At 37.6% G+C, this 27,800-nt stretch overlaps 2 protein-coding genes across 2 annotated transcripts in view; one reads left to right on the forward strand and one right to left on the reverse strand.

Moving 5' to 3' along the window:
• USP34 (ubiquitin specific peptidase 34) overlaps positions 1 to 27,800 on the forward strand; it is a 617,663-nt gene that overhangs the window by 163,238 nt on the left and 426,625 nt on the right. The window contains exons 74-80 of the mRNA XM_063301132.1: positions 541 to 665; positions 1,456 to 1,579; positions 2,754 to 2,833; positions 3,368 to 3,508; positions 4,124 to 4,270; positions 6,274 to 6,433; positions 12,059 to 13,190. Coding sequence (XP_063157202.1) covers positions 541 to 665; positions 1,456 to 1,579; positions 2,754 to 2,833; positions 3,368 to 3,508; positions 4,124 to 4,270; positions 6,274 to 6,433; positions 12,059 to 12,669 — 1,388 coding nt within the window. The 3' untranslated portion in view covers positions 12,670 to 13,190. The remainder of the gene's footprint in view (positions 1 to 540; positions 666 to 1,455; positions 1,580 to 2,753; positions 2,834 to 3,367; positions 3,509 to 4,123; positions 4,271 to 6,273; positions 6,434 to 12,058; positions 13,191 to 27,800) is intronic.
• SANBR (SANT and BTB domain regulator of CSR) overlaps positions 23,682 to 27,800 on the reverse strand; it is a 51,143-nt gene continuing 47,024 nt past the window's right edge. The window contains exons 20-22 of the mRNA XM_063301072.1: positions 25,271 to 25,359; positions 24,369 to 24,460; positions 23,682 to 23,860 (exon numbers count right to left, since the gene is read on the reverse strand). Of these exons, the coding sequence (XP_063157142.1) occupies positions 23,824 to 23,860; positions 24,369 to 24,460; positions 25,271 to 25,359 (218 nt within the window). The 3' untranslated portion in view covers positions 23,682 to 23,823. The remainder of the gene's footprint in view (positions 23,861 to 24,368; positions 24,461 to 25,270; positions 25,360 to 27,800) is intronic.

Below are 27,800 nucleotides of genomic sequence, written 5' to 3' on the forward strand. Positions count from 1 at the left end.
AAAAGAAAGAAGCTTGGGCCTTCTCCCTGCCTTGTGCTATATGATCCTCAGTCATGCCTTAGATTAAATGTTGATTGTTTCAGCCTGTCTGACATGAGGGGCTAGGAAGGGACTACTCTTACAGCAGTAGCGATTACGTTCTCATGAAAAATAGCAGTATCGTCACCAGCAGAAAGTAAAGGGTAGACCATGAAGTTAATTGTTTTGCATAAGTCTTTAGATATATTACAGCTGTTTCTGTATTTTATGTTATGTTACGTTAGGCAAATTAACAGTGATTGCTTGGTTTTGTGAGCAAAAAAAAGCAATGGGTGAACTATATAGCTATTTACTTTTTCTAACTTTAGGTTTAATATTTATCCCTGTGTTTGCATTTTCTATTCCTTTATCCTATCTAAAGCATGAAGAACACAATTTTTTAAAAAAAATGTTATGATTAAAATTATCTATTAATTTTGGCGTTACTCAGTATGGTTACCCCTTGTAAAGGTGAAGTGTATACATTTGATTAATGCCTCTCCTTTCTCATTTCCCCTACAGTGTCTCTAGGCCCTTATTTCCCATGCCGTGAAAATCTGAAGTTGATAGGAGGCAAAAGTAATATCCGCCCACCTCGCCCTGAACTTAATATGTGCCTCTTGCCTACGATGGTAGAAGCTAACAAGGTATATCTATTAGGAAAGTAGAAATTTTATTTAATTATTTATCTATCAAATTTTATCTCCGCCCATCTCCCCCCAAAGGAGGGACTCTCGGCGGTTTACAGTAAAAACAAAATTTAAAATTCAATACAACTATAAATAATACAATAAATAGAAACAGAAAGTAGAGATATAATGTTACCTCAGAAGTATGCCTGGATTGGATGAGCCTTGAGAATAATTGTGATTTGGTTGTTGGTGAAGAGAGCTTCTGAATGTATTTTGGGTTTAATTTATCATTCATAGGCTTGATTTATCATGCATGTAACAAAATTCCAATGGCTGCTTTGTTAAAATAGTTTTTATAAGAGAGAAAGTTTCTTCAGAAGGAGCCCTGTCTGAAGAAGAAAAATGCCTCTACCTATTGGTCACATCCTTGATCCCAAAAAACCCATACAAATACTTGGGTCCCAGATATGTTCATTCTTTAATTGAGAATGGGAAAGTGGCAAGCAAGGAAAAGGTGCATTCTTTTTAATATCTTAGGTTTCTTACACATTTGTGCAAGGTTTAATAATAATTAAACTAGTTATAGTAAGTATATAGTAATATATGTATAGTAATTATATATAGTAATTATAATTAATAATTCCTAAACCAAGTTCTATAGCAAATAATTCCCGAACCAAGTTCTGTAGATTTTTTTTACCAGTAGTTTACCATAGCCCTTTGAAGATTGTTCACTTTTTAACATTTTAGATATTGCACTTTTCATGTTTTTATTTTGTAAACAAAACTTTCCTTAACTCTTCAGGGTAAAGATGAGGTTTATGACCGTATGCTACTAGATTACTTCTTTTCATACCACCAGTTCATCCATCTCTTATGCCGAGTTGCCATCAACTGTGAGAAGTTCACAGAAACTTTAGTGAAGATGAGTAAGTATGAATTTGTACCATGCTTAAAAGATTCCTTTTCAAGTTAACAAGCACATTAGTTGACAAGGCCTGTTCTTTAGGGCATAGGCCAGCGCTTAGTGCCTTTGTGTATGTGGAAGAGTACAGGTAGTCCTCCCTTAATGACCATTTGTTTAGTGATGGTTCAGATTTACAACGGTGCTGAAAAAACCAGTTTATGGTACTCACACCATCGTAGTGATCCTGTGGTCACGTGATCACAATTTGGGTGCTTGGCTACTGGTTTGCATTTATGACTGTTGCACCATTCCATGGTCACATAGTTACCATTTTCAACCTTCCCGGCCGGCTTCCAGAAAGCAAAATCAGTGGGGAACCTCATGATTCACTTAACAACCATGTGGTTCACTTAACAGCTGCGGTGATTTACTTAATGACTGCTGCAAAAAAGGTTATAAAATTGGGTTGGATTCACTCAATGACCACTTTGCTCAGTAACCAAAATTCCGGACTCAATTGTGGTTGTTTAGTGAGGATTACCTGTAAATTGCAGCATCAGAATTAATAAGGATTTAATTTTTAAGTCCATTGAAGGTAAATAGATGCTATTAATGAATGTTGTCTTTTTTTTAACTATCTAAAGAGTTGCTTTATTCAGTTTTCCAGCTGATTTGCTAGAATAGTAAATTGGAATTAAATGGATTAATATCTATCTTTTTAGCAGAAGCCTACTTATGTAAATTCAAGGATGAAGAATTTTATTTAAATGCTGTTACACTGCCAACTAACTGTAGAATAAATAAGAAAGACAGGGTAATTATTTGCTTATTTATTTGAGAGTAAGCCCTGCTAAACATAGTGAATTTGAGTAAACATACGTGGGATTGTTGTATTGTATTACTTCGATTAAACACAACATGATTTTTGAATGGAAATTGGAACAAATGAACTTTGTGGTTTGGACTCTGACTATAGACAAGATTTATTTTCTTTTATTTTACAGGAGTTATACTGTAGTTTGTGCCTTTTTATATCTATTATTTATTTATTTAACCAGCAACTCCTATGGAAGTTTGCATTGCTCATGACACCCAGCTTTCCTCTTAACTGTTAAAAGTTAAGGAACTGTATCTCTGGCATATATATGCCTTTATAATGTTAAGAAATTAATTGCATTTTCCTTTTTAAAATGTAGGTGTTCTTGTTGCATATGAAGGCTTACCTCTTCATCTAGCTTTGTTTCCCAAACTTTGGACTGAGCTTTGTCAAACTCAGGTAAAATTACTTTATCTCTGAAAGGGATATCTTTATTTGAAAAGTAAAAGTGCATCTTTGTGTATGTGTATGTGTAAAGAACAAGACCATAGTTTAGTGACAGAACTGCCCTTTGCATGGAGAAAGTCCTAGCTTCAATTCACAGTATTTTCAGTTCAGGCTTCGTCCTGCAGTTGACTTAGACCTCTATCTAAAAGCTGCTGGACAATATTGGTCTGGCCAGAAAATAGCTTGACTTGATATAAGCCTCTGTAGCATATGAGATTCTGATAACCTCAAATGTAAAAGTATACTGGTGAGCAGCACAGTAGAGGTTGATTTTACCAATTATTTTATTAATAAAGGACAAGCTGAAAGATGTTGAGGAACTGTTACAGACTGGTGCTATATTTACTCTCTTAGAAGATTCTGAAAAGTTCAGTTCGAATGAATGACTTATGCATAACATCTCTATATAAGAAATTGGAGTGACACATCCACAGTGATTCAGATGGAATACTAATTCTAAAGCTCTGATCTGCTTTCTCTTTTCAGTCTTCCATGTCAAAGAATTGCATCAAGCTCCTGTGCGAAGATCCTGTGTTTGCAGAATATATTAAATGCATCCTAATGGATGAGAGGACATTTCTTAACAACAACACTGTTTACACTTTCTTAACCCATTTCCTTCTCAAGGTATGAGAAATTGTTATGCCTTGGTCAGAGGTTCAGATATTCTCATATCCAAATGCTGTCCCATTGTCCTTCAGGTCCATTGAAGAGTTCAGTGACTTTTATGAAATGACCCATTACCACGTGCTGTATGAGTCAAGGAGAAGTACACAGGGCTGAGGTTAGGGAACTTGGAAGTTGTTGGTGATCTAGTGTATGCTGAGTTGTTTTTTTTAAAGGTACTTTAGTAATTGGTTTGTTTGAAGGAGAAAACAGCTGCCAAATGTCTTTTGTGCCTCTCCAGAAGTGAAAGAAAGTAGGCACTTAAAAAGGTGGATGACTTTATGGGTATGAGGAGTACGAATATTTTGCTGGGCAAACGTTACATAGATATTCCAATTTGCAGTGTGAGAGAATATACACGTACACTTGTGAATTAAATAATGTAACCATTGGTGCTTTTAATGTGATACACTTGGCAATTGATATAGATCTGTTTGTACAACAGACATTTACTCTCTGCCTCTCTTTCTCTTTCAAACTTCCACATCCATAGTTCTGTTTGTAGTAGGAAATAGTGCTGTGATTAAATTATTTCAGAGAATTGCAAATTAAGTTTCAAAATTACTTATTTTACAGGTACAAGGACAAGTGTTTTCTGAAGCAAATTGTGCTGGAATAATCAATAATCTGATTACAAATTTGATCAACCAGTATCAGAATCTGGAATCAGAATTTGCCAATCAGCGAGTTGAGATTTTTAAAGCAAGCTCCACTTTAAATGGGGTAAATTATCTTTATTTTCTCTTTAAATACTGTATTATTTTATCTAAAGCATTTTTATTCCTATTCCTCAGATGAAAAAGGTTCAAAAAGACAATCCCATAGTCTCAGGCTTTAAATTTAAAGAATATATAATATATAAAAATTATTAGAGACCCCAGATGAAAAAAAGGAAATTCAGTTGCTAGTTTTTAGCTTCTGGATAGAACATCCATGCCCAGAGCAGTTCAAAACTAGCAGTTCAAAAATAGGCACCTGTGTGCTTCAAGGAATAGCTTGTATCCTGAATTACTACTACTACTACTATTACTGTTGTTGTTATTATTATTATTATTATTATTATTATTATTATTATTATTATTACTGTTAATTTAAATTTATTGGCCATCCAACTCCAGTGGAATCTGGGCAGAGTACAAAACTAGAAAAAACATAAAAACAGCCAAAAACATAAAATCAGACAGACAGTCCAGACTAAAATGATTCAATAAACAACAAAGTCAACAAAACAAAACAGGGGCCTTAAACAAACAATAAACATCAACCCCAGGCCTGGGACCAAAGCCAGGTTTTCAAAGCTTTCTGGAACCCTAGAGAGAAGGCACCACCCTTATCTCTGGGAGGTTGCTGTTCCTGAGGGTGGGGGCCACAACAGAGAAGGCATGCTTCCTCAGTCCCACAGGATGTTTAATGGAGGGAACCTGGAGTGCATCCACTCTGCTGGAATGTACTGAGTGGGCAGACATGATTGGAGACAAGCGGTCTCAGATATCCAGGCCCTATGCCGTACAGGGCTTTGTAGGTAATAACTAGCATCTTGAGTTGCATTCAGAAGCTGACTGGCGGCCGATGCAGCTTGCATAGCAGTAGTGACACATGGGTACACTGAGAGGTGCCAGGTACTGCTCCGCCGCTACATTTTGAGCCAGTTGTAGCTTCCGGGTGGTCTTCAAGTGCAGCCCCATGTAGAGTGCATTAGATTATTGCATGTAGAGTTGCAATAATCCAACCTCACTGGAAGAGTTTCAGTGCCAGAAGAGCTACTAAATTCAGCAACCTTCCACTGATAACTTGTAACCCTGAGAGGCAATGACTGTCAAAAGCAGGTTGTCTATAAATATATTTATTTTCCTCTTTTAAAAGACATCCACAGTACTTTCTGCTTGTTTTATTTTTTTAGTCTTATAATCCTTTTATTTAAAACAAAGGTGTGTTTTTTTAAAAAAATCATCTATGAATGAAGAGATAACTACCGAGGTTATACAATTATTGCTCAATATAACAGTAAAATGATGTTATTTTATGTTATTTTATATTGATATAATAGGATATATTAGGATATTATAATATATAATATAATAATACATCTATTATAATAATTATAATTATAATAGATATAGAGAGAGCCAGTTTGGTCTAGTGGTTAAGGCTCCAGGCTAGAAACCAGGAGACTGTAAGTTCTAGTCCCTCCTTAGTCTGGGTGACTTTGGGCCAGTCAGTCTCTCTCAGCCCAACTCACATCACAGGGTTGTTGTGGGGAAAAACAGGAGGAGGAAGGAGTACTAGGTATGTTTGCTGCCTTGAGTTATTTATAAAAATAATAAAGGTAGGATAAAAATAAAATAAATAAATAAATTACAGATAAATTATAGTAAAAGATGCTGTCATCTTTTTTCCCCATCTGAGCATAATAAATAATACTATTTAAACATTGTTAGATTTACAGCTGTGGCTCACCGTTGTTAACACCCTCCACTTGTCTCCCTCTTGATTAAAGTCAAATACATATACAGGATAAAAACAGAAGATCCAAGTATTGATAATGCCAATGGAAAATTATTTTTTAAACTGACATGTAAAAAGGAGTCAGAATTCTCTTCTGCAGGAATAAAGATATGTGCGATTTTTTTGGTTACTGGTTATATGTCCCTACATACACACACACAAGAAGTTAATTTATGAACTGCAACTTCATTGAATGCATTGGCCTGAATTTTCTTTTACAGGACCTTCGAGCCCTCACGTTACTGCTTTCTGTGCATACCCCCAAACAGCTGAACCCTGCCCTAATACCTACTTTGCAAGAACTATTAAACAAATGCAAAACTTGTCAACAACAGAAAAGCTCATTGCAGGAACAAGAAGCCAAAGAAAGAAAAACTAAAGGTTTGTTCTTGGATCGTATTTAACCTTTCCTTGCTGAACCCTGTCTGAAGCTATCTACTGATTTTTTTTAACAACTGTTCAGCTGAAAATATTCTGTGAGACCACCCTGTTAAACTGACACAGTAAAATCACAGAGTCTTGTAACATCTTGAAAACTAAATATTTCTGTGTGTGTTGACAGGAACCCAGTTCACTGTATGCATTGAATAACAAGATGGTGATAATCATCTTAAAGCCTGAATATACAGTACTATGCAAAAGTTTTAGGCAGCTGTGAAAAAATGCTGTAAAGTACAAATGCTTTCAAAAATACATATTGTAATTGTTTTTGTTTATCAATTTACAAAATGCAAAGTGAGCAAACAGAAGAGAAATCCGAATCAAATCAATATTTGGTGTGACCACCCTTTGCCTTCAAAACAGCACCAATTCTTCTAGGGTGCACTTGCACACAGTTTTTGGAAGAACTCGGCAGGTAGGTTGTTGCAAACATCTTGGAGAACTAACCACAGATCTCCTGTGGATGTCGGCTGCCTCAAACCCTTCTGTCTCTTCATGTAATCCCAGACAGACTCGACGTTGAGATCAGGGTTCTGTGGGGGCCAAACCATCACTTCCAGGATTCCTTGTTCTTCTTTACGCTGAAGATAGTTCTTAATGACATTGGCAATATATATTTTGGAAAGCATTCTTACTTTACAGCATTTTTTCACACCTGCCTAAAACTTTTGCACAGTACTGTATATAGTTACAATACAATATAAAAAATACAGAAAAGCAAGAAAAGATAGCTAAAGAACAAAGAAGAAACTATAAAAGCAAAGAAACAAAAGATGGTTTCCCATTTCTCCCATGCAGGTATAAATACAATTTGAGATGTAATCTCTTGCTATAATTAGACCATATTAATATTGTTCCTTTCAAAGCAAACCATTTAGTCACTAAAACCCACAATTAAGGCTTCATTTTTTTCCATCACACACAGGTAGTCCAAAAGTGGTTGCCAAGTGGCAAGGAATCTGGAGACAGTATTCCCTCTTATTAAAGCTGTTAGTTTTGCCATTTGGGCCAAATCCATTAGTTTAGTAATCCAATCTTCCACTGTAGGTATTCGTGGCTCTTTCCATCGTTGTGCATATAGAAGTCTTGCAGCTGTGATCACATGTAAAAGTAAATGTCCATGTTGCTTCTCTAACTCCTTCTCCATCAAACCCAAGAGAAGCATTTCTAGTTGTTGTTGTTTTTTGTATGTTCACTTTTAGAATTTTTTGTACAATATTACAATATTACATATTTGGTCCCAAAACTTTTTAGCCTTCTCACAATTACAATTATGGTAAATAAAGTGTCCTCTCATAACCGCTTTGCTGGTATCCCACACTGTTTTTAAATCTATTTCGATCTCAAAGTAGTCCTTTAACTACTTCTTGCAATCCTCAACTACCTTTTCTTTTTGTAGAATAGATTCATTCAGTCTCCATCTATATGACCTAAACGTTTTTTTTATTGTCATGCTTACAGGATTATGATCAGAAAAGGTCTTTGGTAAAATGTCCACTTTAGAAATTTTATTTGCCAAATCTCTTGAGACCCAAATCATATCAATTCTTGAAAAGGATTTATTTCTCTCTGAGTAAAAGGTATAGTCTTTTGCCAGTCCGTTTTTATATCTCCATGAGTCCACTAATGCCAGATTATCCATCAAATTGAAAAATGCTTTTGGTAGTTTTCCTTGTTTAATTTTAATTTGATTCTCAGCTGTTCTGTCAAGCAGTGGAGAAATAACTCCATTCCAGTCTCCCATTAAGCACCAACTTTGGTATGTAAGAGCTGACAAATCGTTCAAGAGTTGCATAAAAAATTTAGTTTTATCTTCGTTTGGTGCATACATTCCCACAATAATAGATTTGAGACCATGCAGTTCCACTTCAACTGCTACGTATCTACCATGATTATCTGCTAATATTAGAGATGGTTTCAAATGTGGTTTAACATATAATACAAGCCCATTAATTTTCTTCAGATTTGCTGAGACGAATTCTTGACCCAATTTCTTGTTTACTAAATATTGTATATCTTTTTTCTTTATATGTGTTTCTTATCATATTTCAATTTATTCAAATAATGAAAAACCTTTTTGGGGGGGTATTAACCCCATTTATATATTTAATTAATTAATTAATATTGCCGCCCATCTCAAACTAGTGACTCTGGGTGGCTAACAACAGTAAAAACAGACATAATATAAAACAATAAAAACAATAACAAAAACTAAAAATAAATATAAATACCCCATTTATATTCCATGTAAGACAATTCAGAGCCATTTTCACGAGAACAACTCACCACAGACTCCAGATGTACCCCCCCCCCTCTCTTGGTCTTGTATTGTAGATCCTTTTCATTGATCTCCAGACGTGTCCCACCCCAACATGTCTTCATGTTTGGCCAGAAAGTTCTTAGCTTCAGGAATCGAAGTTAGTTTGAGTCTTTGTTGTTGAAAAGTAAAGCTTATCCCCTCTAATTTTTCCCAGCAACAGTAAATCTTGTTCTTTTTCAGGACATCAGTTAGGAAAGTATTCACTGGATCTTAAGGAAGTACTGTATAGAATTTCTTTCAATACAGTTATATCCACTTTCCCAATACTAAGTCTGGAGACAAAGTGAGCTTGCAAAACCATTTCTTTTATCTTTCTCCTGGAAAACTGGACCAATACATCCCTCGGTTTATTATACATGGTTGCATAACCCGAGTTAATACAAAAGACTTCCTCTATTTCCCCCATCTTCTCCTCCTCCCATTCAATGAGAGCTGCCAGAGCTTGTACAATCAGATCATTAAGATTTTCCTCTGCTGCTTCAGGTATGCCCCTGAGCCTTAAGCAAAATTCTTTCTCTCTTAGTTCCAATAATGCAACCATATCCAGCATCTTCTCCCATTCCTTTCTTTCTTTCACTCTCTCATGTTCCAGTACCTTGACTCTGTTTTCCATTTTTTCTAATTTCAGGTCAAACTTTTTTTCAAAGTCAGTAAATCTTTCATTCTGTTTTCACAAGCTTTTTTCCATTTTTTTCCATTTCCTCAAAAGATTGATCGATTGATTGCGTGGTTTTAAGTGTGAATTCCTCAAACATAGTTTTTAGTCCATCAGATTCACCACCAGACCCACCTTTTATTTGTCTCCTGCTGTCATAATTTCTCTTTTTGCCCCCCCCCCCTTTTTTTTTTGTTCATGTGGGTTATCACTCTGCTACCTCTATGTTGTATAGGTTTAATGCTATAAACTTTAGTGCTTTGGCTCCCTCTGGTGTCCAACAATGGTATTTGTAAGAAGATCCTCTGCCAAAAGTGATTAAAAGAGGGGTGGTTGTTCAGTCATTAAGTTGTGGCTGACCCTTCGTGACCCCATGGACTGTAGCACGCCAGGCCTTCCTGTCCTCCACTGTCTCTCGGAGTTTACTCAGATTCATGTTTATTGCATCGGTGATGCTATCTAACAATCTCATCCTCTGCTGTCCCCTTCTCTTTTTGCCTTCAGTCTTTCCTAGCATCAAGGTCTTTTCCAGTGAGTCCTCTCTTCACATAAGGTGGCCAAAGTATTTGAGCTTCAGCTTCAGTATCTGTCCTTCGAATGAGCAGTCAGGGTTGATTTCCTGTAGGATTGACTGATTTGAGCTCCTTGCAGTCCAAGGGACTCTCAAGAGTCTTCTCCAGCACCACTGTTCGAAAGCATCAATTTTTTGGTGCTCAGCCTTCCTTATGGTCCAACTCTCACAACCACACATTACTACTGGGAAAACCATAGCTTTGGTTATACAGACCTTTGTCAGCAAGGTGATGTCTCTACTTTTTAATATGCTGTCTAGGTTTGCCATAGCTTTCCTCCCAAGGAGCAGGCGCCTTTTAATTTCATGGCTGCAGTCACCGTCTGCGGTGATCTTGGAGCCCAAGAAAATAAGATCTGTCACTGCTTCCAGTTCTTCCCCTTCTATTTGCCAGGAAGTGATGGGACCAAATGCCATGATCTTAGTTTTTTTAATGTTGAGTTTCAAGCCAGCTTTTGCACTCTCCTCTTTCACTCTCATCAAGAGGCTCTTTAGTTCCTCCTCACTTTCTGCCATTAGGGTGGTATCATCTGCATATCTGAGGTTGTTGATATTTCTTCTGGCAATCTTAATTCTGGCTTGTGATTCATCCAATTCAGCATTTCTCATGATGTACTCTGCATATAAGTTAAATAAGCAAGGTGACGATATACAGTCTTGTCATACTCCTTTCCCAATTTTGAACCAATCGGTAGTTCCATGCCCGGTTCTAACTGTTTCTTCTTGACCCGCATACAGGTTTCTCAGGAGACAGGTAAGGTGGTCTGGTACTCCCATCTCTTTAAGAATTTGCCACAGTTTGTTGTGATCCACACAGTCAAAGGCTTTAGTGTAGTCAATGAAGCAGAAGTAGATGTTTTTCTGGAACTCTCTTGCTTTCTCCATGATCCAGCGAATGTTGTCAGTTTGATCTCTAGCTCCTCTGCCTCTTCGAAACCCAGCTTGTACTTCTGGTAGTTCTCGGTTCACATACTGCTGAAACCTAGCTTGTAGGATTTTGAGCATAACCTTGCTAGCATGTGAAATGAGCGCAATTGTACAGTAGTTTGAACATTCTTTGGCATTGCTGTTCTTTGGAATTGGGATGTAAACTGACCTTTTCCAATACTATGGCCACTATTGAGTTTTCCAGGGAAAGGTATTTCAAGATGTTGAATTACCAAGCCACGAGGTGAGACTACAAGTCTCTCTGTATCAGTGTTTAACAATGGCAGCTGATCACAAGTTGAAAGAAAGAAAAAACGGAGATAGCCGCAACAATACAGTTCCCTCAGTGTCTAAAAAAGATTTTCTCAAGTCCACCAAAGTCCTTCATTTTTTGGAAAACACTATACCAAGGTGTAAATGCTTCCAACTTTTATCCTTAAAGAATTCTTTTCAAGCAATTAAAACGCATGTAAAAGAGCTCTGGCAGTAATGGGAGGTCAGTCAGGGGGAGGTAATGTATCTGTGCAGGAGATAGCCTCTTAGAATTCAGTAGTTGAGTGAAAGAGAAGGTAGTTTTAGAGCTGGGTTGGCCAGAATTAACTGATTTTAGAGAAGGGGTGGCCAGAATTAGTATCCATTAAGCAGCTTCAGACACGATTGGACTTGATGGGACGCCTGCCTCTTCGGCTGTTCTCTCACCATTTGAATGCTGAAACGCTGATTCACGTTACTTCTGTGAGCTGCATCTGTCTTGAGGTCCCGTGGATCAATACCTCATGTTCCCCTTTTCCAGGGAATGCTTTGGTGCCCAGAAACTTGCCTGGGCTACCAAATAGATGCTGTGCTGTTAGTCCTCGTCTCAGAGCTCAGCTAGAATGGTCTTTCCGCCATTGCTCCCCTGCGTCATGTCAGGTTAGGTTATTCTTGAGGCTGTCAAACATTTCAAAGCACATTTGGGAAGAGAGGAGGGAAGGTACTTCAGGGAATGAAGATAATAAAAAGAATGCAATATCTTTGTTCTGACAGTAAAAATAATCCATTATAGCAAGTGATGTCTGTATTATTTCATCAATTCCTATTTTAACTGTACAGATGATGAGGGAGCCACGCCAGTAAAAAGAAGACGGGTTAGCAGTGATGAGGAGCACACAGTAGACAGTTGCATCAGTGATTTGAAAAATGAACCTAGGGAAGCCTTGACTCCAACAAGCACCTCAGATAATGAGACAAGAGACTCCTCCATCATTGACCCAGGCACTGAACAGGACCTGCCTTCCCCTGAAAATAATTCAATTAAGGAGTACCGTATGGAAGTTCCATCTTCATTCTCTGAAGATATGATGCTAGCTACTCATCCACACCATGGGGAGGAGCAGCTGGCCAGTGGGAGATTTGAAGAATGTAAAGATCTAAAAGAGCCATCAAGCTCCAAGGATTCTAACATTATAGAGGATGATACTGAGTTCCCCTCCACATCTATTTCTGCTGTTCTTTCTGACCTCACAGATTTGAAGAACTCTGAAAGTCAAGTTTCCCAGGACCCTGAGTCTGGCTTATCCCTTAGTTGCAGCCATTCCAGAGGACTGTTGAGTCACATGCAGCAGCAACATCAAGACATTTTAGACATCCTTTGCAGGACCATTGAATCGACAATTCATGTGGTTATGAGGATATCTGGCAAAGGAAACCAAGCTGCTTCTTGACAGTAGAGGAGCATGTGTGCTTTTAAAGTATTTTTTTTCTCCCCTTTAAAAATGCTGTTTGTATAAGTTCTGCTTATTTCTGTTTTGTGCTTCAGTTTGTCCAGTGCTTTCTGCTTGAATGGCAAGATGAAATTTATATGCTTAATTGGTCAGGCAGAACTTCAAATTAAAAAAATGATTTAGCATCTACCGTATGTTTTCTTAAAGGGCAATCAGATAATGAATATGTTTTATGTAATTCAAAGTTCACTGTAGTGGCTTTCATTTAATATACCTGTCTGGGAGAGCAGGGTCTCTTTGCCCTGTATGATGTAATTGAAACTTAACTGCATTTTTACTGTGTATAATATGGTGTCCTCTGTGCCAGTTTTGTACCTTACAAAAGAGGCAGATTGCCTCCAATCGCTGTGGTTCTTATTATCAAAATTAAGTTTACTTGTATACTAAACAACCACAAGAAATTTGATTCTATGAAGAATCCTCTTTAGCTGTGGCCTGATGGTGTGTGTGTGTGTGTGTGTGTGTGTGAGCGTGCGTGCACACACACACACACACACATATATATATATATATATATACATACATATATATATATATATATATATATGGTGCTTTATTTAACAGAATACCTGTGGTGGAAATAAAGCACACTTGATGTAAAATTAATTGTTTTATTTTTATTGACATGACCGATTGCTATTCTGTGCACTTCATTAAACTGATTGTGATGACTTTTCATTTGTTTTTATATATGTTGCCTCTGTAGTCTATTTTTTTCTTGCCGAGATAGGAGCTCAGAGAGATGTGTGCACACCTCACAGCTGCTCTCTTCCCTGACATCCATGATCTATTAAAGAATGGACAGGGCTATTTGGAATAACCTAGAGGTCGCCTACATATCCTCGTGAAGTCCCTAGTGAAGCCAGGACTCCTCTGAGTCTCACATGTGGTGATATATTTTACATTTTGGATACTTTTTTCGTCTTTTCCTATTTTTTAATAAAGCAATGAATAGTAACATCTGAGTGAATGTCAAAGGGATGTATCATGCATTCAGAAGAAAAAATGGAAAATTAATAAAGGATTACAAATACACATTTTACAGGAACTGCATTAAATGTCATGAAACTATGTGAGAACTTCAAAATGAAAGTTAAATATCAGATTATGATAATACTAAAAGTATATTTTAAAAATATAGGGTTCAAAACTGAACAAGTGCAGATAGCTTCCGAAGCGAAATATATAATGTATGTCAGTTCAGTTCAATATACTAGTGGTTAATGTGTGTATACCTAAAATAAGCATAATTCTATTATTTTAAAAGGTACCCAGATTTGAAGCCAAGAAAATCTTCAGTGAAGATGCAAAAGAGACTAGGGGGAGTGAAATTAGACGTGAGAGGCGTTTTAGCAGCATAATATACCAAAAGTGTTTTTAAGAGTTCTTGAATACTTTAAAAAGATACTTGGATATTTATAAATCAAGAGAAAACAGTTATCTTTTTCTTACTGGAAAAGTGGATAAAATGGTAAATAGAGTGCATGAGAGGTTAATGTGCATTTTTAATAAGATTTGTTTAATGCTCTGAATTATAAAAAAAAAAACTGTCAAATAAAATTGAATAAGAACATCAAAGAAAAAAACATTTTGTAGTCTTTATTTTTAAAAGCCTAAGAAACTCAATTGGTTTATAAATTACACTTTATAAAATAGAAATTTTGAATTTCAGGAAGTAATAAAAAGTCCCCTTTTCGGGAGAGATGGGCGGTGATAGAAATCTGAAAAATAAATTAATAAGGATGCTATTAATAAATACTCAGAAGTGTTTGAAATGATAAAATCAAATAATCCTTCACTGATTAAAAAAGGAAGCATTCAAATAATTAGTTAGAAATTCCCCCACCCATAGCTTGGAAGAGCCAGGGTTATGTGATCAACATTACTAGGCCTGCCCTTTGTCTCCCAGTTTTATTGCTGATCTTACCTATGATAGTGTGCTCTTTATCTTTCCAAACACTGCATTTTCTTTCAAAACTATTATTTTCAGCTGTAATAGCCAAACAATTAGAGCAGCAACCAAAAATCACACCCCCAGTGGCTGTTACCAGTAAGAATAGTGGGTGAAGCTGCTGTTGAGATCCCATGATGGGCAAGACAGCCACTAGCTATGTCTGTAATGAACCGTATCTTTCTGGGAAATTTGTTTCAACTTTTCCATTTTCTTTTTAAGTTTTCGCCTTTTGGCTCTTCAGTCTGATCATTCTTTAGCTGTGTCATAGATCAAAACTAGAATAGGAACTGAAAAGTGGTGGCAGTCATGGCTAGGAGGGCCTTTGCTCCACTTCGTGTTGTGCGCCAGTTGTGCCCTTTCCTGGATTGGGAAGCCCTTTTCTCAGTAATAGTAATAACTTTATTGATTAGTCAAATGACCATATCAGAAAGTTGGGCATCAGCCACTATAAGATATAAAATATACCATAAAACAGCTAAAATACAGTAAAATTAGATAAAATATACTATGGTGAGATAGTATATTTTATCCCTTTTCTCAGTCACTCGTGCCCTGGTCATCTCCTGTATGGAGTACTGCAATGCGCTGTACGTGGGGCTACCCTTGAAAAGTATCTAGAAGCTGCAGCTGGTACATAATGTGGTGGCACGGACAGTTATGGGCACCTCTAGGGCTGCGCATGTAACACCTCTGCTACGTGGGCTGCATAGGGTGCTGGTGTGCTTCTGGGTCCAATTCAAGGTGTTGGTTATGACCTTTAAAGCCCTTCATGGCATAGACCCAAGTTACCTGAGGAACCATTTTGTCCCAATCACACCAACCTGTCCCACCCGGTCTGGCAGGAAGGGCATGTTACGGATGCTGTCAGCTAAAGAATTCCGACTGGCAGGGTCGAGGAGGAGAGCCTTTTCTGCTGTTGCCCCCAACCTGTTGAACATCTTGCCCCCTGAAGTGAGGTTGGCCCCCACTCTTCTGGCCTTCAAGAACAGCGTCAAGATCTGGCTCTGCCAACTCGCTTGGCAATCTAAGAGTGATCAGCAGCCCTGGGGGTGGTTGGTGGCTTAAGGACGCTCTCTCCACCTTTTAAGTTTCCCTCTTTTATCTTTTTTTTGTATTTTTATAATGGTATTTTTTATGACTTAGTAAGCCACCCAGAGTCACTTTTATAGTTAAATGGGTAGTGTATACATTTGATAAATGAATGAATGAAAGTCCAGCACTTTAAAACCAACAGGCAATCTGCAGTCCACAGCGTGTCTCTGAACACCTTTTTAAAAACCATCTTCTGTGGAATCATGCTGTCTCAACAAAATGCTGATAAATGGAGACTTTGTTGTAAAATGTAAAAGGTGTTTAATGCAACTTGAAACAAAAACCTTACTCCCAAGTACCACCTTCTGAAATCCTGTCTGGTTGTTCTTCTGCTGCAGCTAAAGCCCCCCCCCCCACTTTCTGTCCAGAAAAAGTAGCCCTAACTACCTGAAGCTTGTAAAACATTGCTCATGTGATAGCGGCATTCATGGATGATTGATTATTCAATTTAATTCTAGTTCCCTGTCCTACAGATTTCTTGGAGTAGAGGTAGCTCAGGTTTGCTGTACATACTTAGTTGGGCTCTCTGGGCTTCTCCAGGGTTTTTTAAACTTTTTTTTTTTTGCAGATGTTTGTAGCAACCAATTAATTGATACATCCCAGGAAGCCTCCAATCACTAGCCAGCCCCCCGAGTTCAAATCTTACACACACACTACAATTACTGCAAGGCAAGCCCCATTTCTGGACTGGTTCACAGATGTGGAGTGATACATCTGCAGCTCACCCCGCCCCCCCCCCAATCTTCCCACGCCCAGAGAAATAGACTACTAAGCTTGCTGTCTGCTGCCAAAACTAAAGGAATTTCAGTAATGATCAAACTTAGTTAATGAAAAGTTACACAGACAATATGGTTTTTCATAACTACCCTGGAACTGTTATTTTTATTTAGCTAGGAAAATACAGAGGTATATAAATCTATCTCATGAGTGGTGTTAGACATTACATGAAAAAAACAAGTGAAGCTATACTTTTAAGTTTCCTGTCATGTATTAAATGCACTCTTAGAAATTCCTACCTATAGACATTTCTGTCTCCATGAAGCAACATCTCTGTATAATAAACTCTTATTTTATGCCCTGTGAGAATGTTTCCATGCAGTTATGTAGTATCTGGAAAAAAATTCTTATCTGTCATTAACAATTTGTTAGGAATTAATTTTCTCAATTCTTTGTGGAAGTGGAATTAGAATCTGCATTTTTTCATCATGGTCTCTTAGAATCACATATGGATTCTATACCTGCACAAAGCTATGTTTGGAACCTTCTCAAGATTATGCAATTGTTTGGCTAACATTCATTGTTTAATTGATAATCTTTTATTAGTATTTTCTATTTTATTTCTTACCTTTGCTAAAGTGTACTTCATCAGGACATCCAATCAGAGAACAAGCTCTGAGGGGGACAACTCTAAAGTTGTTTAACCCTCTTGTCTTCCTCCAAGGCTCTTAACTTGTCCCAGAAGTTGCCACTCTAAGAGGGCAATTTAATTTTTCATCTACTACAGGGAATCTTTATATTTCTGCTGTATCATTATCACCACAGAGAAAGTTGTTCAGCAAGGCAAATCCCATTTAATTCCAACCAGAGTGAAAAGAAATAAAGGCCTTGTTATGATCCAACTTGGCTCCAACAGCCCCAAGGCCTCACCACACTGGCTGCCTACAATTTGCTGCCAACAGTTCTGTGGTTGCTGTTCTCAACAATCTATAGTATCTTCACCAGTTCCTTAAATTCAGAATTCAATGTTGGAAAGATTAGGGACTGATCTTTGAGACTGAGCTCTCACTTTCTATACACTGAAATCGTGAAGACAAAGCCTTTCCCTGTCATCCATTTCAAGAGCATTCAAATCATAATAGGTCACTTCTTGATTACTCAGGAAGATCATTTTTGGTTCTGTACCATCTTTTTCTTCCAAAGGGGATCACTGACTCTGATGGCACCAAATTTACCATAATACATATGATACATAATCCTCATCAGTGGACTCATATTCATTGGAGCAGCCTAAGCTATGGAGAGGCAACAATTCCACACATTCCCTTTTCCCTTCTGGTTTTTCTTAGCTTCCACCTCCCAAGTGTGCTCCACAACCAAGCAGGTAACAGATTATGGCAGGGTTGTGCTTTCATCTTCAGGATTCTTCTGTTGATCCCTTAAGACATACCTAACATCTGAGTCCTAGCCAGCATGGACTCTTGTCCAAAGTTCAGTCTTCTGTTTTGTCAGGTTCATATTTGCAGAAGTTCCTTGACCGTAGACTTTCACTCAGCCATGGTCTGCCCATTTCATCACCTAGTGAGGCTAGGAACAATCTCCCTGAAGGTGATTACATCTCTATTAATAATGCCTCTGATACCTCTTTATTTTACTTGGCTTCCTCTTTAACACCCTCAGCTCTGATACTCAGATTGTAGTCCAAACTACCAGCATTCCTTTGGAAAGCTCCCATTCCTGCAATTATCAAATAGCCATTTTAGCACCATCTCTTGGCCTAAATGTTCAACAGCCCTTTCAAATGCTGCTGCATGTAATACGGAGACCTGGATGGACACAGAGCAGTTGTCCTTTCAGAGATGTGCCCTCTCAGGTTTTGGGTGTGGCACCAGCTGAGACCCCAAGGCAGGAGTAGTGGAGTAGCTATGGTTATCAGGGACACCCTGATGGCTTTCCGTGCACTGATCTGCAGATGATTGGGTGTGAGACACTATTTATTAAGCACCCCAGGATCAAGCCCATTTTTACCTGGCCCCCAGGAATACCCAATCCCGACAATCCAGAAAGCAAGAAGAGGGCTGTTGCTTCTTCCCTTCCCCAGCAATTACTCCATGATGATCCAGATTGCTTCACTCCATTTGTATCTATCCCTCCATAGATGACAAATCCAGAAGTTCCATAACTACTGTCCTCTAAATAAAATAGTCTTCAGGGATGGGATGGGCACATAGTCAGCATTGCTATAGCTGCTGCATTGTCTTCCTGGATTCAGTGGCAATATGGTGGGGCAAGGTGGCCGTCAAACCGCAGCAGGATGCTGCACAGAAGGCACAGAACTCCCAGCTGGACTCATAACATCACCAGCCTGCCTCTGCCTCTGCTGCCAGCAGTTCAGCACAGATATGCCATCTCTGCCAGTAGGGGCCCATTGTTTTTAGATCTTCTGCAGCTGCTTCCCACCAGGAAAAGAGAAGATTTAAAAGGAGGTTGCCTACTCCATTCTCTGTTGCCTGCTCAACCTACTCCAACTTTGTCCCTGTGCTGTACTGCCAGCTACTAAATACCTAATTGGTGCACCAATTGCAGGGACCCATGTTAAGGAAAGAAAGGGAGGGGGAATGTAATTGTTCTTTGAGTGGTTATCAGTGAATTCACTCATCCTGACCTACCCTGTTTTGTGTCAGACAACCTTACTGATCATCTGGATCTTTTGCATTGTTAAGTACAAACAGAAGATTTCTGCCAAACAATTCTGTAGATCAAAGATTCTAGATAGGGCACTGCACATAACCCATGTGTGAGTTCACATATGCTTACTCAAACAATTGCAATTACAGATGAGTTTTTATATTGGATGCAGAAAAGGCATTTGATAACATTGAAAGGGAAATGTTTACATTAGAAATATTTCAATCTTGCAACGTTTAATCGGATTAGGGCACTATAATACTGGCTTTAATAAATAATAAAAAGCCAACAATCTGACAGACTCCCCGCAAGTAAATCAAGAACCATACGTAAGTGCATATGCTAGTAATGTAACAGACTAGCAGTTTGATTATAGAGCAATCCTACTTGTGGCAGAGGAGGGCTCCTCCACTGAAAGCTCTAAAGAATCCAAAGCCTTATTGGGTTTGTACTGACAAGACAGAAATGGGGAGAAGTAACATTTTAACTTTTATTTCTGTATACACATATCCTCCCTATTATTTTCAGTGGCATGGTTATACCTTTCACTATGACCTCTTTCCTTTAGATACTATAATAAACTCATCATGAAGGCTTCTAGTGTCTGGAAAGACTTTGAGGTGAGTCTGCATGAAAGTCTGTTAATAACCTTAATGCTTTGCAGGATGACATGTTCTACAGCTGTCAGGCTTTGTCAATTGGTGTTAACACTAATTAAGTGATATGGCTACACAGAGATCCAGATTCAAAGGTCAGAATATAATTTGGCACATGCATGTAGTAACTCTCAGGAATGCATCAAACTGTATGTGTGTTCTTCTGGAACTGTGTGTCAGCTAGAGAGGCAGCCACATAAGCCCAGGAAAAGATGCAACTACTTTAAGGTATTTTCAACAGATGTCCACACATGCTCCCAATCATTTTTTAAAGTATACTTAAGTTTTTAATCAGCAAGGTTCATATATATGAATTATTTTTAAAAAAGAATATAGCTGTTCTTGTGCCAAGGAGATTAAAATGACTCTTATAAAAGAACTCAAGCTTAAATGAATTCCCTGATGCTATTTGGCCAAATAAATATGAGAAGAATAAAAACGAGATAAAATACACTGACATAAATACTATGTTGAGATCACTGCATTTTTAAATATATATTTTTATTAAGAATTTTGATTACAATAGTAAAAACTAATACAAACTAAACTTAGAGAAAGAGAAGAGAAAAAAAGAATAAAAAGTGCAGGAAAATAGAAAAAGAAAAAAGAAAATAAATATATAAAGAAGTGACTTCTAACCTTCTTCACCAGTACAGAAAAATTTAGTAATTCTTCACCCCCTATAACAGATACTTCTTCATCTCATATCCCATCCCTTATGTATAAACTAATCTATAAAACATCAACTTTTCAATCCTAGTGTCAGCAAAAAGTCCAAAATGGGTTCCCAGAACTTTCCACAAAAATGTCTTATTTTAACCTTGACCAAATAAGCCAACTTTATATTCCTTCCTTTTACTTGTAACAGTCTTAATCTTCAATTCAATCGAATACTGTTGTAAGATTTGATTTTTCAATTCTTTTTTATCCCATTGCACAGATTTCTTCAAGGTTTTAACAAGCCTCTATTGTAGATCCAATAAGAAAACATTTTTCAGTTCTTTTGGTTTATCATTTGTATTTCCCTTTTAATTTTTAAAACTTCAGCCAGTTTCTTTTGTATATCCAGTAAAGCGTCTTTTTCCAAATCATTCTTTTGCATGTCATTTGCAGGTCCACTTTCAGTACTTTTTCTGTCTTATCAGATAAAATTTGTTCCACATCTGTCATTCCTTCATCAACATCTTTTGGACATAGCCTATCCATTGAAGCAGACACCATTACTGACATTGTTGATATTGTAGTTACTAATTTCTGGCTCCGTTCTTCAAACATCTCCTTTAATGTTTCCAATGTTATGTTTTGTGTTATTTTTTTAAGTCCCAGTATTTTTTTTTAATCCGTTCAATTGTGTCTGATTCTCGGAGACTACCTGGACAAGTTCCTGCAGTTTTCTTGGCAAGTTTTTTCAGAAGTAGTTCACCATTGCCTCCTTCCCAGGGCTGAGAGAAAGTGACTGGCCAAGGTCACCCAGCTGGCTTTGTGCCTAAGGCAGGACTAGAACTCATGGTCTCCCGGTTTCTAGACATATTTGCTTCTACCCAGCATTTGGAGGGAAGCCCTGTACCCAGTAATGTTCTGGCTGTCAAGTCAAGAACAATATCCTAGATAATCTTTGCCAGTCAATCTGGAATCAACCCCTCTTTCACTTGATAAGTGGGCTGAAGAATAGTAACAACCAAATGACAGAACAAAGTCTAGACGAGCAGAGCGAACAGATCAAAGGAAGCAATCTCCATACCAGAGACACAGGTTAATTTTTTAAGTATAATTATGCCTTTATTTTCAAGACAGGTTTCCTGAAGGGCAGGGTTCAGATTTTACCAGATCTTACCCGTTTCCAGGGGTAAAGGCAAAAAGGGTGGACAGGGGACACTGCCCAGGCAATGTTTGATTCTCCTCTATCCTCTGCACAATAATACCGTTTTTATTTTAAAAAAGGGAGGTGGAGATCATATCTATTAATACAATATTGGAGGAAGACAAACATACTGTAGTTATCTATATAACACTGAAGTAATCCTGGCACACAAGCATGGATTTCTCACTGAACATCTCTTATGGTATCAACCAATATTTTGTCATTTCTTTTCTCTAGGAATAAATATAAATATGTTGTTCACTGGATTTTTCTTTCTAGTCTTACATAATACTATCCATATTTTCTGGATTTTGCAAAATCACAATTGTTTTCATACACTTTACCACAGAAATCTACTCTCCTCATAGGATAGCCAACATAGTTGCAAGGAGCATGCTGAAATGCATTTCCTGTCTTGATTTTAGAAAGGGAAAAAGCAAGTAAATTCTCATGGTCTCAAAAGAAAACTAAAATATTTTTTTAAAAAATCCTTTAAAAGGTTTAATCTCATAAGATATTCAATCACCTACCTTTCATATCACTGCTTGAATTGTTCAACATACAAGCAGTCCTCACTTAGCGACCACAATTGGGAGTGGTGACTGTTGCTAAGTGCTGCAGTTGTTAAGTGGAAAATCACATGACTGTGATGGACTTATGACATCACTGCCCATTCTGTTGTTTAGCGAGTCACCGTGGCTGTTAAGCAAAATATCACGTGACTATGACTTGTGATTTTACTTCTGCATCCTGCATTAACTCTGCTTGTTGCAAGCTGGTTGGGAAGCATACAAATGGCAATCACATGACCATATGAACCTGTGACAGTTGTAAATGAGCGTCAGTTGCGAAGCACCCAGATGGCAATCATGTGACTATGGGATGCTGCAATGGTATAATAAATGCAAGAACTGGTTGCAAAGCCTTTTTTTTTACACCGTTGTAACTTCAAACAGTCGCCAAATGAGGCAGTCAGTAAGTGAGGACTACCTGTGAGTGTGAAAGGTAGCTGCAAAATCTTGGTTGATCAGCTGGAAGAGATCTTTCTTCCCTTAAAGCTCTTACAAGGAAGCAGGTGCTTCTCCAAAATCCTATCTATTCTTTGCAGTGGATGATTGCAGAAGAGAGATGCTGAGGTGGGATGGCGCATTATAGCTCTTTAGCCTCCTTCATAATTTGCTCTATCTTTACAGCATTTCATCAAATTCATTCCTGCCAAAAAAGTGTTTACTACATTTAAGAGATGGATGACCACTATTCTTCACCTCAAGATCAAGGAGCACGTTGACAACTTGAAGCCTCTGCGCACAAACCTTTCTATACAAAGATTAATTCTGCAAAGAGACATAGACATATTTATATAACACAGGAACAAAAGTAAGTTGATTATGCAAAATCCAATAGATGCAAGTGTGGACTTTCATTCTCTTCTTTACCATTGGTCATATTTGGCACTTCAGCGCAGAAAAAGGCTGTAGGGTTGTCTATACCCATAAAGTACTGTGGAGTTTTTTGTCTTAACTGTATTTTTTATTTAAGCATTGAAGAAAGGAAATCTGGTTAGGAAGCACCTATGAACATGCATACCCTCTCACTGAAAGACAACATTGTAGAGAGGAAAGCTTGCTGGCAGAATAGGAATAGGATCAAAACGTGAAACAGGAGGCAATGGCATTACTGCTTTACTTCTATACAACTAAATCATTACAAGTTAATATTGTCGCCAGTCTGGTGCAGTGCATGATAAAGCACGAAGTACATAAAAGGGCCAGATCTGACCCTTACTACAAATCGATAGCATAGTACGAAATCCGTAATTGCATTAGCACCACTTCTTCCACCCTCAGTTCAATAAGGGTTTTACGTTTGTTTTGCAGGCTTATAAATGCACCATCGCTTAAGAGAAAATGCACTTGGTTTAATATAAGAAATGGTGTATTTACAACTCACTATAGATGAAAAATCAATATTAATTCATTAAAACAAAATAATTAGTTAACATGGCAGACAGTCATGTCAGTCACTGAAAGCTTTAGGAAGAAGCATGCCGAGGCTCTGGAATCCAGTGCAGCTGCAGAAAGCAGAAAAGTGCTTTGGCTTCAACGCGGAAGATCTGTGTTTTGTTTCTAGGTTGGGCGGCTTTGGCCAAACCGAGTCTTTGTCCTAAATTGATAGAAATATATTGGAAAAATTACAACAAAAGTTAACAGTAACAAGTCATCTTAGTAATAGTAATCAATTACCTCAGTTCATTTGCTGCTTCAGATTCAATTTGCTGCTTCAGATTCAATTCTAAGATTCAGCTTAAGCTATGCCTGAACATTGCACTACCAAGCTAGAAACCATGAAATATGACCTCTCATTCTTCAGTGGAGTACATTATGGAACTTAATAATCCCGCAAACATCCACCCCAATTGGTTATAGATTCAGGGTGAATCAATGCAAAAAAAAAAAAGGTAAGTATAAAGTAAAATTTCCACATTGAATCCAATAATCGGAGCTGTAAACCAGTTCTTAAAGAGAATGCAAATGTATCAGCTCAGAATATTCTAGGGCATGTTATTTCAAGGTAGACATACTCTATATAAAAATCTATAAATCCTTATATGAAAATTACCAATTATAATATTCCTCTTCTCTCTCCCTCCCCTATTTTATTTAATATTTACCTTATAATTTTTTCAGGGATATTCTGACGAATATTGACTTGTGCTGCTGCCCTGATCTGAGCTTCAAGTCTTGCATAAATTCCAGCTGCAGACTGAAAGGACGGAAGTCAAATAATCACATGGTTTACAGATTAGTGCTTTATTTCTTACCACACATAATGGATTGGGCCACCATACCATTATACACATACAGTAGCCTTTGCCAAATGTTTTCTTTTTGTCCCAAGGAGAGACACATTAAAAATTGAACTGACTATACTATAATACCCAGATGTGCTAAACAATGGCAAGAAATCAGTAAGCTATTTTGCATGCTTAAATGGAAGAACCCTTGTATGCTCAAGTTACATAGCTGTCCTGAAGATGTTGATTGTGATAACACAACAACAGGGATAGGAAGTAAGGCTTTGAGGCCTACAGAAGCAAAAATATCCTGCCGTTGTTGGTCACAATTATAATACTGAGACTTGTGTATCAGTTCACCTTTTATCAATCCTTGTCTTAGTTTACCTTTTATCAATCCTTGCGCACTAGAAGATGAGACAGGTGCTTCTCAAAAACTACAGAAACACAGGTTTTCAACTTCTAAAAAAATTATAGAACACATTTCACTTCTAGTGCCCTGTTCTAAGGGAACAACTTAGAAGAGGGCACTAGAAGAGAGTAAATCCAGAGGCATTACTCAAGAGGAAGGGCAAAGGACAACTTTGTTTGTGGGTAGGAAATGGTCATTTGTTTTAATGTAATGGAATGATCTAATCACATCCAATATGGCAATGTGGCATCATCACAAACCACGGAGGAAGACACGGGAACAAATAATAATTTAAAGGAACAAAAAGAATCAAATGCATAGCCAAAATACATCAATGATATTAAATTAGTACAGCAACAAAGCTCACTTCTTTGTTTTCTTTTGATTTTATGCGATCAAGTTCCCCAAGCCTCATTTTTATTAGATGTCCTGTTATTTCAATCATTCGCCGCTGATCTGCAAAAAACACAGGAGAGAAAGAGAAGTGCCAAACCCTACAACCTTTTCACTCTGCAGGGGTAACAATTACTTTACTTATGGTCGAAGATCAAACCCAATAAAGACAGGAAAACAGAATAAAATGTTAGTACAGTAAGAGCCAAATAATTAATAAAATGAATAACAAATCATATCTAGACAGATATAAATCAACCAATAAATATTAGTATTAAACCCATAGCCCCTTTTCAACGATTATAACCACAAAATTTGGAAACCTCCTATACGTTTCTAGAGATTGATCCATTATCAAAAAGCATATTCATCTCTTCTGGATAACCTAAATAACTGGCTAGGAAAGGTATTATTAATTCATAATTCTGCCTTTGTACATGTATAAATGGGTTCTCAATCTCCCCAATCAACAGGGGCATAGGCAATCTTGGGCTAGATGGCAGAACATGAAGTCTAGCCAGTGAGAACTCTTTAGTATATGAGACAGAGAGGTTTTTATTAAAGTAGGTAATGTAAAGGATCTTCTACTGAGTCCATCATTACAGTAAGAAGGAACATTCCTCCTATCTCTTTGTAGATCCAGGTTAAGAATTTGCTCCTTTGTTTCTAAAATAGCTCTCTAAAAGGTCATAAAGGATTAGGATGAGGGACCAGAATAATTTAGATCTGCTATTATGTATTTCTTTCAAGAAACAACAAAGCAATTACCTAGGACTGGCCACACCAAAGGTGCTTCCATAGAAATTTATTTTAGCTCATATTTTAATCAAATTAAACATAAATACTGCCAGGCAAGAAAGAAAACCTTGTTTATAAAGTGGATTTTCAAACACCTTTTAAACATTGCCAGAAAGGACAAAGACTACACCTCAAGGTTTACATTAAAGTGAGTTTTATTGAAATAAAACAAGATATAAAGTTAGCTAATGTGTTAATCATTTTCCTATCTGTCACATTAAAAATTAAGTTTTGGAACAACCTTTGGAGAGTTTCTGAGAGTTTCTCAAGACCCAGGGGAGGGGCTTCTGGTGGGGAACATGGCCAATTGAACAGCTTTGTCCACAAGCTTCGCGGACAGAACTCACAACGCGTTTTTTTTTTCTGGGCTCAGGCTTTTACCTGAAGCCCAGAGCTTTTTCAGAAGTTAAGAAAAAGCTCGGAATCATCCCACGTTGCCTCACAGCCTGAGAATTTATTTATTATTTTGTTTATCAAATTTGTCAAGCCCATCTCCTCTCACCAGAATCACAAACAGCAAAGACTTGGTAAGAGATGATGGGAGGCTTGGAAGCCATCATTTCCAACCCACGTTTATAGCCTTAAAGGGACATTAGGTCGAGCCCCCCAATTTCTAAATCAATTTGTATTTTTTAAGTTTTCTTACCCTAAGAGAGGCTTTCTACAACAATAAAAAGCAGACTCTCTTGGTACCTATCATTATTTCTGGATTACTTGCAAAAACTTTTTTTTTTAGTCTTTAGCTTACTTCCCATCTAAATTTTAAGGAGGACTGAGAATAATTAATCATCTCCCCATTACTATTTTTGTATTTAATTTGAAGAACTTAACTTTTTCCTACACATTGAACTTGCTATTCTGAGTTTTCATTTTTCTGTTCACTTTCTGTAGCTGCTGGTTTTTCCTTTGTCAATTTCACTTGATAACTTTGCAAGCCTTTCATTAACGCATTAGCTCCTATCTGCCTTAGTCAAGTATCCAGAGGGCACCATAATCTACTGCCTGAAATATGGACGACCTTAAGAAAATCTTCTCAGAGCTTTGTTCTGGGCTTCACAGTGATTTCAAACAGATTTTCCATGACACCCATTAAGCCATTATGCAAGATACAGTTGTAATCAAAATTATTCAACCCCCTTTGCAAATCAGGTTGATTGTCAAAATGTACAGACTTTCAGCTGTTTACAATGAACAAATCAAACAAAAGCAATTGAAATAGCTCAACACAACGAATGCTTCAGGTGGTGTCCCCAGAGTCAAATGAAAATGTAACTTATAATGACTTCTCCAGTCTCAAAATTATTCAACCCCTTCATGGCAAGCATCTTCAGTACTTAGTAGAGCACCCTTTTGCTGTTATGACCTGCTGCAAACGAGATGCATAGCCAGACACCAGCTTCTGGCAGCATTCCTGAGGAATCTTAGCCCGTTGCTCATGAGCAATGGCCTCCAGTTCAGTAATATTCTTGGGTTTGCGTGCTGCAACCTCCGTCTTCAAATCCCACCAGAGATTTTCTATGGGGTTCAAGTCAGGTGACTGTGATGGCCACTGTAGAATCTTCCAGAACTTCTGCATCCAAGCCTTAGTGGAATTTGAGGTATGCTTGGGATCATTGTCCTGTTGGAAGGTCCAATGACGCCCAAGCTTCAGCTTCCTTACAGACGGCATGACGTTTTCTCCTAGGATTTCCTGATACTTCCATGAA

The sequence above is a fragment of the Candoia aspera genome, chromosome 1, assembly GCF_035149785.1.
Source record: "Candoia aspera isolate rCanAsp1 chromosome 1, rCanAsp1.hap2, whole genome shotgun sequence".
NCBI classification, from domain to species: Eukaryota; Metazoa; Chordata; class Lepidosauria; order Squamata; family Boidae; genus Candoia; species Candoia aspera.